The sequence below is a fragment of the Fukomys damarensis genome, unplaced genomic scaffold (genome assembly GCF_012274545.1).
Source record: "Fukomys damarensis isolate Sample0158 unplaced genomic scaffold, DMR_v1.0_HiC HiC_scaffold_34, whole genome shotgun sequence".
NCBI classification, from domain to species: Eukaryota; Metazoa; Chordata; class Mammalia; order Rodentia; family Bathyergidae; genus Fukomys; species Fukomys damarensis.
Genome location: NW_022900946.1, coordinates 23,951,903 through 23,960,286, shown reverse-complemented (window position 1 = coordinate 23,960,286; position 8,384 = coordinate 23,951,903). Strand labels below are relative to the sequence as shown.

Sequence of the window (8,384 nt, the reverse complement as noted above, 5' to 3'; positions counted from 1 at the left end):
TTTTTTTTTTTTTTTTTTTTTTTTTTTTGATACCAGGGATCAAACTCAGGTCCTCAGGCTTGCGAGGCAAGTGGGAGAACCACTGAGCTAAATCCCCGGTGCCCCACACTACCTTCTGATCACGGTACAACGGACACACACTTGCCAACAAGAGGCCTTGCTGAGAGACAGCTGAAGGATGGCCTGAGAGGTAAGGGTGCCCCAGCAACGTTCACGGTACAAGCAATCATGAGTGGGAGACCCAGCTCCGTAAGACCCACGTACACCTGAAGGGGTGGGGTGGGGAAAGGAAGAGCACTGAAAAGCTAAACCCTGTAAAAGGGAGTAGTGAGTAAATAAAACATGGCCTGAGCCATATTCATAGTTGGCTCTGGGGCAAAAGTCCTTTCCAGAGATAATAAGGGTGACTAAAAAAAGCCCGACTCGCCAGGAAGATGCCATTTTAGAGTTGCATACTGCTAAGGTGGCTTCCAAATACAAAAAGCAAAAAAAGAACAGTACCTTATGGGCCTGCCACAACATTCACCTGCACCTTCAGGGCTCTGGCCGCCGCACACCAGGCGGATGGGCCTGACCCAGGGACCATTTGTGCAGCTCTGTCCAACAGCACCCGACACTTTCTTTTCGAGCACATGTGGGATACTTATGCTAAATGGACGGCCCCCTGCATTTCAAAGAACTGACATCATTCAGACCTTGCTCTCTGACCACAATGTAATTGAGTGAAGAATTTAAAAATTGAAAGATAACGGTGGGGGTGTCCCCCAAACATGTGGAAACATAGAAACACTTTAATCAGCTCGGCAGCCAGAGAACAAACAAAAACAGAGTCCCTTTAGAGGTGAGGCGTAATGAAGACAAAGACTTCTCGAGGTGCAGGACCCAGCTGGAAGGTGCACAGATCAGTAACTATGAATTGATAGATATTCACGCACTCATCACAAACAGCTATAAAGTGATCTTTGAAAGAATATCCTGAAAGTATTTTGGCTTATAAATTCCTAGAAAAATGCAACTTCCACTAAAATCAAGAAACCAAAATAATTTTGCCAAGAAAACGGAACCTTCTCTACAAAGAAAATTCCTGCCCACAGCAGTATAAGCAAAGACTAACCCATGGCCACTCATGAAGCAGATGGACGTGGTGGCGCATGCCAGTAATCTCAGCACTCAGGAGGCTGAGGCAGGAGGGTCGGAGGCCAGCCTGGAATACAGAGCATAACCCTATCTTTAACAAAAAAAGATGCAGATTCGGCGGGAGCATGTGGTCCAGTGGTAGAGCACTGTCCTAGTATGCATGAGGCCCTGGGTTTGATTCCTAGCACTGCAAAACAAAACAAACAATAAATAGAATTCTCCCTGCCCAGACATATACAGCATCCCCTTCTGGGGATGCTGACCTCTCAATTCTGGTCTCCTGACACCTCCATACCGAAAGCAAAGCCAAGCACAGAAAGGGGCTTGTGCTGATCAGTCTATAGCCCCAAACTTCTCTCACTGAGCCAGCAGAGTAAGAAGACAACATGCTCTGTTTTGTGTTTTGCGATACTGTGGACTGAACGGAAGATCTTCACACTGAGCTAGCCCTAACCCCTTTATTTTTATTTTCAGATAGCGTGTCACTAAGTTGCCCAAGTAGGGCTCAAGCCTGCAGTCACCCTGCCTCAGCCGCTGGGATTACAAGTGTGCACCACCTCACCCAGCTGGACTTTTATTTTTTTTAGATAGGATGGTGTTACAGTGCCCTGGCTAGTCTTGAATTTTGAGGCTAAGGTGATCCTCCTGTCTCAGCCTCTCAAATAGCTGGGACCACAGGCATGTGCCGTTGTGCTGGCTTTATTTGGTTGTTTTGATATTAAAGAAAAAATACTGAACAATGCAACCCACTAAATTAATAGCATGGAGAAAAGTCACGAGACTGAGATGCAGTAAAAGCATTTGGTAAACTTCAGCACTCACCCACGATCCAGACTTTTCCTCTATCCTCTGAGGAGTGGAATGGACCGGATGAGAACCTGCCTGCAACCTGCAGCAAACTCAGCCTCCTTGTCAGCCCAGCCCAGCCCAGCCCAGCCCCGGATGTCCCGGGTCAGGTTCTGGCTCCAACCAGCATGGTCCTCAGCTCAGCTATATCCTCTCCAGCCCCCTTGTCCCCACCGCCTCAACACCTACTCCACGGCTCACAGCCAAGGCCCCGCCAGCCTAAGCTGCCCGCCTCGCTGCCTCTCAAGTCCCCAGGTCCGACCCGTGGACCTGCCGACACCCCCCGCCCACCTGCCCTACCGTCTTTCATGACCTGCTCCTCTGCCCCAGCCCACTCTGCCGTCCTGTTGTGTTCATGGGGCAGAGTCCCGGCTCTGGGCTCTTGTGCTTCCTGCCTGTACTTGCCCAGGAGCTGCTGGACCTGCTATAGAATACACAGCTGTCCACTGTGCGGCCACAAGGCCCGCAGCCTACGAAGTGCCTAGGTCCTGGGCCGCACCTCTCCCTTGCGTGACACCTCCCTGCCCAACACGTACGGGCTGGCTCCGGGAGTGTCCCCATGCTACTTTAGTGCATGCGCGTGTGCATTTGTGCGATGCAGGGGCCCCTCCGTGACTCCCGGAGACTATGACACCGCTGGCCCAGGGAACCAGGGGCTAGGATCGAGGTCAGCAGGGTGCTCAACATCACGTCATCCATTTCTCCCCTGTGAATGCTGGCCTGGGTCAGTGGCAGAGGGACCTCTGAAGCCAAGCAGTGGACCCACCCAGGGCCAGCCTGTGTCCTTGCTATTCCCTCTTCATAAGAATTTCCGAATTACGATGCTTCCCAGAGAAAGCTGCTTTCAAAGCTGCCCTCTGGAGCTAACCACACAGAGCCAAGGGTTAGGGGAAAAATTCAACGGAGCCCTGCCCAGCAGTCTTCACAGGCAGGAGGTGGGTACTAGGGAGCGAGCAGCCTATACCGATTTTCCATACCTCCATGAAGTATCTGTACCCGCAAGGGTCAAGATATCCCACTCCTGCCCAGGGGCTTGGCTGTGCTAACCCACCAGCCAGTGGTAACCGGAGTGACTCCATACCCACTACGGCCACTCCTGGAAATGGGTGAGGGCCTCAAGACAGAGACAGCGCAGCAGGAGGATGGGGTTCCTGGCAGGTGAGAAGGGAGACACTGGGAGCCCGCACGGGGACCTGGACATTGGCGTCTGTCCTGGGGACAGTGTTCCTGAGGACCAGGCCCTGGGACGATGCAGGGAGACTAGCCAGAGCCCTGTGACATGGCCAGCAGGCTGGACCTGGCCTCAGTCCCGAGGCGATCCCTGTCTCCTGCAACAGTGGACACGACACGGTGACTCTAGGTGTGCAGAGGGCTCGGCCCGGTAGTTCCTGCCCTGGCAGCTCTGCGGCTTCTATTTAGAGGGAAGTCCCTGGTGAAGCCAAGGGGACAGAAGGTACAGGCCACAGCTCTGCTGCAGCTGCGACGACTGCACGCAATGAGGCGAGAGCGCGGGAGGTTTGCTCCCAGCCAGGGCTCATGGGGTGGAGGAGCCTCATTATTACCTAAAGACCTAAACATACTACTAGCTGTAAATCAGTCCCTGCTTCAAGGCTGTGGGCACGGCCCCGAGTGGAGGAGGAAGGAACAGGGCCTGTGTACCACCTGGATCTGACTACAGCTGAGGTCCAAACCTGGCAGCTAGCGGGAAAGCCACCTCCGAAGGCAGGCGTGCAGCTCTGGGTCGTCAAGTGTCCCCAAAGCCCCCAGGCACTGTCCTGAGCAGGTAGCCTCCTGGTCACGGCCATGGCCCCCTGCTGAGCCTTGGCCAGAGCTGGGACCCTCCAGGAAGGATCTCTGGCCACCAGTGGCTCTTACCGCACATGACCTCAGGTGCCAGGAATGCGCGGCACAGCCGCCATCTGGTTCTGATTACCCACGCTCTGCTGCAGGAACCTCATCCACATCTCTGCTCCTAGTGCCTGCCTGGGAGAGACTGACTGGGGCTCAACGGAAGTCTGAGCAAGAGGAGCAGACAAGGCACCTCTGAGCCTACAAGGCAGGCAGCCACACCGCAGTGTCCTGGCACGGGTGAGGGTGCTGTGGACACCCAGGGCTCAAGGCCGCCTCACTGCTCCCTGGTGTCAAGGGCCATCGGACAGCAAAGCACCCTGGATGCTTCCTCCCACAGGCCTGGGGTTTGCCGAACCTGAAACCTCCACGACCTGTGGGCCAGCTCTGGGTGTGATTTCAATGCCTTTGCCAGGTTGGTGGCACACAACTGTAATTCTCGCACTCTGGGAGGCTGAGGCAAGAAGATCCTAAGTTTGAACTCAGCCTGGGTATCTGAGTGACTTAGTGAGACCCTCTCTCAAAATAAAAAAGGCTGGAGGTGTAGCTCAGTCCAAAGGCCCTGGGTTACATTTCTAGTACCAAACCACGGGAGTGGAGAGAGAGGGGAGAGATAAGGGGAGGAGAGGGGAAGAGGAGGTCTTCACCCTCCCTTGGGACTGTTCTCCACTGCCCAGGACACCCCCTCCCCAAGCAGCGCAGTGCTCAGTTGGGGGTGAGGGGACCTCGCCTCTTCCTTTGATGTGCTTGGCTGCGCCAGGACCTACCCAGCACCCACCATCACCCCAACTACTTCCAGGCTAGAATCCCTGCCTCCCCCTTCTGCTTTGACTTTTCAATTCATTAATTCCTGCTTCCCCCTTCTGCTTTAACTTTTCAATTCATTAGTAGAGTAAAAGTTCATCTCTGGGCTGGAACATGCCCCATAAATTTAAGTTTTAAGTTCCAGCAGCTGTTTCCCAAACACTCCAGAAGAGGCTGAGCAGACAGGGGCAGGACGGCTCCTTCATGGGGTCTGGGGTGCAGAGAGCTTGGGTGGGAGCCACAGAACTCTCAGAGAAGCTGCCTGGGCTTCAGCTCTTTGTACAGTCGGGCCAGTGAGCATAACTCACAGTGGGACAAGCACTGGGCCCAGGGAGGGGAGCAAGGAGAGGCTCCCACGCACCTGGTGGGAACTCTGAACACGCAGACCAGCACCCAATTCTGAACCTCCAACTCTAAAATGACCATCAGGGGCCTGAGGTTTGGCTCAGTGGTTCTGCTGCCTGACTAACAAGCACAAGGACCCCAGTTCGATTCCCAGTACCGAAAAAATAAATAAATCAAATGACCATCAGTAGTACGGCTTCACACCCACTCACCACCCCAGCCCACCGTTTGGAGGCCTTGGACACCCCTCCTTCCAGGTAACTGCATCAGAAGCTCTGCCCCTGGTGCCAGGGCCGCCGATGGCCTCTCCAAGACACTGCAGAGAGTCAGATGTATGAAGAGACGGACAGATGGGACAGGTTTACTCTGAGTTCACCACGCTGCACAGGCTTTGTCCTCCAAGTACAAGGTGATGCCCAGGACGTGTGAACACACCGCCGCACTCGCCTGGGCTCCCACACTCCCACGCCCTCCCCTCATACAGGGCTCTGCTCTCCCACACCATGGAGCGAACCATGCAGGCCGGACCGCCCTATGCGGGCACAGACATCAGCCATTCTCGAGCCACACCAGCTAGGACAGCCCACAGGACATTCGGGGAGATCTCCAGCAACCCATACTCAGCCCCAAGGCTTCGAGCCCCCGCCCCATGGGCTTTCCTGCTGCCACTGAGCAGCAGCCTCCTAGAGCCACGTTGCAGACCACCACTGGGGGCCCTGGCTCCCAGAAGCTTTTGATAGGTTTTTGCTTTGTTTTGTTTTTGTTTTTGATTAATCAGCTCCTTGCTGGCCAAATTCCTCTGAGTTTTCACAAAGGGGTTTGGGTCTGCCTGGACTCTACGTGCCTTTCTCTGGATGGACAAGACGTGACGGCTGTTAAGCTGAGGTCTGGGGGAAACCCAAACCATGTGAAGGGCTGGCCCCACCCACGCCCCTCCCTCCTGTGACAGCCTCGGACAGGCCCGCCTGCACCACCTCCAAGTGATTAATTAGCCAGGGATCTGCAGCAGCTCCTCTTCATGCCTAAATATTGTTTCAGCCTATCAGACTGTTAGTGCAGAGCAGGATAAATGAGGCCCGGGGCCTAGCGCACTGACCTGCAGGGCCTGCTGCCCATCCAGGCTCCAGACAGCCAGCGCCTTCCCCGCGGAGCCGGAGACGCCCCGAGCCTTCTGAGAGTCAAAGTCAAGGCCCATGACGGGCTCCTCGTGGCAGGAGACACGGCTGCACACCTTCCTCCCACAGACGTCCCACAGGGCCACCGATCCGTCCTCATAGCCAGCCAGAAGGAGGAGGTGGGGACTGGACTGCGCCTGTGGGGAAGAGCACAGTGGTCAGCACCCAGAAGGGATTGGCCTCCAGTGAGTTCGGGGGAGACAGAGCTCTGGAGAAAGGCAACGGTGGGGCAGCACAGTCAAGGAGCAATTTCCCGTGCTTTCCACGGAGCCAGCAGTCCTGAGGCTCTGCACCCCATACCTTCCTAAGCAGCCTCCCCTGGTGCCTGACACCATTGGCATGGGTCTGTCAGGACCACTCCCACTGCTGTACCCCTGAGGGGCTGGAGGGCACAGAGCCCAGAGCAGCCCACAGAGGCCCCTGGCCTCGCGTGGCCGCTTTTCACCAGCCCCAAGACCTGACACCTGCCGGCACTGGCTTATGCTTGAAAGGGGAGGCACTGGGCACCCACCAAGGCCTTTAAGAGCTGTCAGGGACCCATTTTTCTTGCTTCCTCTCCTACGGCCCCAGACTCGAGGCCACTCCTTGCCGGGGCTGGTCACCTGTTTAGAATCCCCAGCCAGGAAAATCACAAGCTCCATCTCTGTGAAAAATGAACTTTGTGTGCTTTGTCAGTGTGGCTGCGGAAGCCCCCAGCCCCGGGAGCCCGGTGTTCCTGGAACTCTAGCGGCCCTTCCTATCATGATGAATGAGGGTGAGGGTCAGAGGGCTCCGCACCCTGGGCAGATGCCTCGTTTATTTAGCCTCGGCAACAACTACAGAAGAGGAGCGCTGCAGGATTCCAAGTCACCCTGGGGGACGCAGCCATCAGTCCTGGCACTAAGCAGAGACCCGAGAGAAACCTCACAGGGCCGAGCAAAGAAGAATGGTGTAGTCAGAGGCCCAGGGCACGTAGCTAACCAGTGGACGATATCCTCAACTGGCACAGGGAGTGAGGCTGGGGGTTGTGTGTGAGAGCTGGGAGGACCACGTCTGGGTTGGAGGACGCCTGTCGGACGGTGGGAAGGACACAGTCACTGGGCTTGCATACGGGCACAGCAAACCTATGAAGGCCAGAGCTGGTACAGAGGAGGCCACCGTGAACCCAGAAACAGCTTGTAAGCTGACTACGTCCTGACAGCGCTTCAAGTTGACGAACACAAAACTCGGGAGCAAGGCTCCCAGAGAGAGGCACAGGCTGCTGTGCACCCCTTGGGTGACTCCTCTCGAGCATCACCTGGAGATGCCTTCCCGATGCTGGGGCCCAAGCTGTGCCGACTGTGAGCCTGAGATGCAGGTCTCGCCTCGGTTTTCAAGTGTGCCCAGCACCCCACGCTAATGGCCTCCACCCCGCAGAGGGCCTGGCTATGCAGCCGTGCTGTTCCTGCGCTGCCATGACAGGGAAGCGCCCCCTGCTGATGATTTTCACTGGCTCAGAGATGGCTCGTACAGGCTATGCTACTCCTCTCCCACATGCGGCACATGAAACAGGCAGGCTGTCCACCTGGCAGCACGTGGTGGGCAGGCACACCTCTCCAGATGGTCACTCTGGGCAAGAAGCCCTGTCAGGATCCAAGGAAGGGTCAACACCAGGTGGGAGAAGCCCGAGACACCCCGCAGCCTAACCAGGACCAGATGCTAGCCCCTGCCAGACAAGGCGTGGCCACCTGCTGCACCCGGCCCCAAGGCCAACTCCAAAGAATTCACCTGGGGCTACTGAGAGTCACTCCCTTGGGGCACTGTGCTCCTGCAGCACCCAGTCCCAATCACAGCAGCCCTGGTTGAGCCATCCTCTTCCCCTCCCCATGGGACTCTTTTCTTTCTTCTTTTTGGTACCAGGGATCGAACTCCGGCCCTTGCACTTGCGAGGCAGAAGCGGAACCACTGAGCTAAATCCCCGGCCCAGGGACTCTTTCTTTCTGTGTTTTCTGAGCTGAAGGCTCCAGGAACTCCTCTCATCAATGACATTGGTGCCAGTCAGTTTCTGCATTAAGTTGTGGCCTCTGACAGGTTCTGAGCACCACAGCTAATCCGGGAGCCATGTGTGACTGCTCATCCGTCATGGTTCCGTGGCATAGCTGAAGGCTCCAGGCTGCTTGGAGGTGCTTGTCCCACGGGCTCAGCCATCTTGCTCTCTGCTGTACCTGCAGTCCCTACACCTCCCAGTGACAGATTCCATAGGTCAGATAG

The 8,384-nt window shown here is 56.0% G+C and overlaps 1 protein-coding gene across 2 annotated transcripts in view; it reads right to left on the bottom strand.

The window, feature by feature from the left end:
• Gnb1l (G protein subunit beta 1 like) overlaps nucleotides 1-8,384 on the bottom strand; it is a 67,860-nt gene that overhangs the window by 9,271 nt on the left and 50,205 nt on the right. For both annotated transcript variants that reach the window (XM_010620711.3, XM_010620712.3), the window contains exon 6: nucleotides 6,077-6,292. In XM_010620711.3, the coding sequence (XP_010619013.1) occupies nucleotides 6,077-6,292 (216 nt within the window). The remainder of the gene's footprint in view (nucleotides 1-6,076; nucleotides 6,293-8,384) is intronic.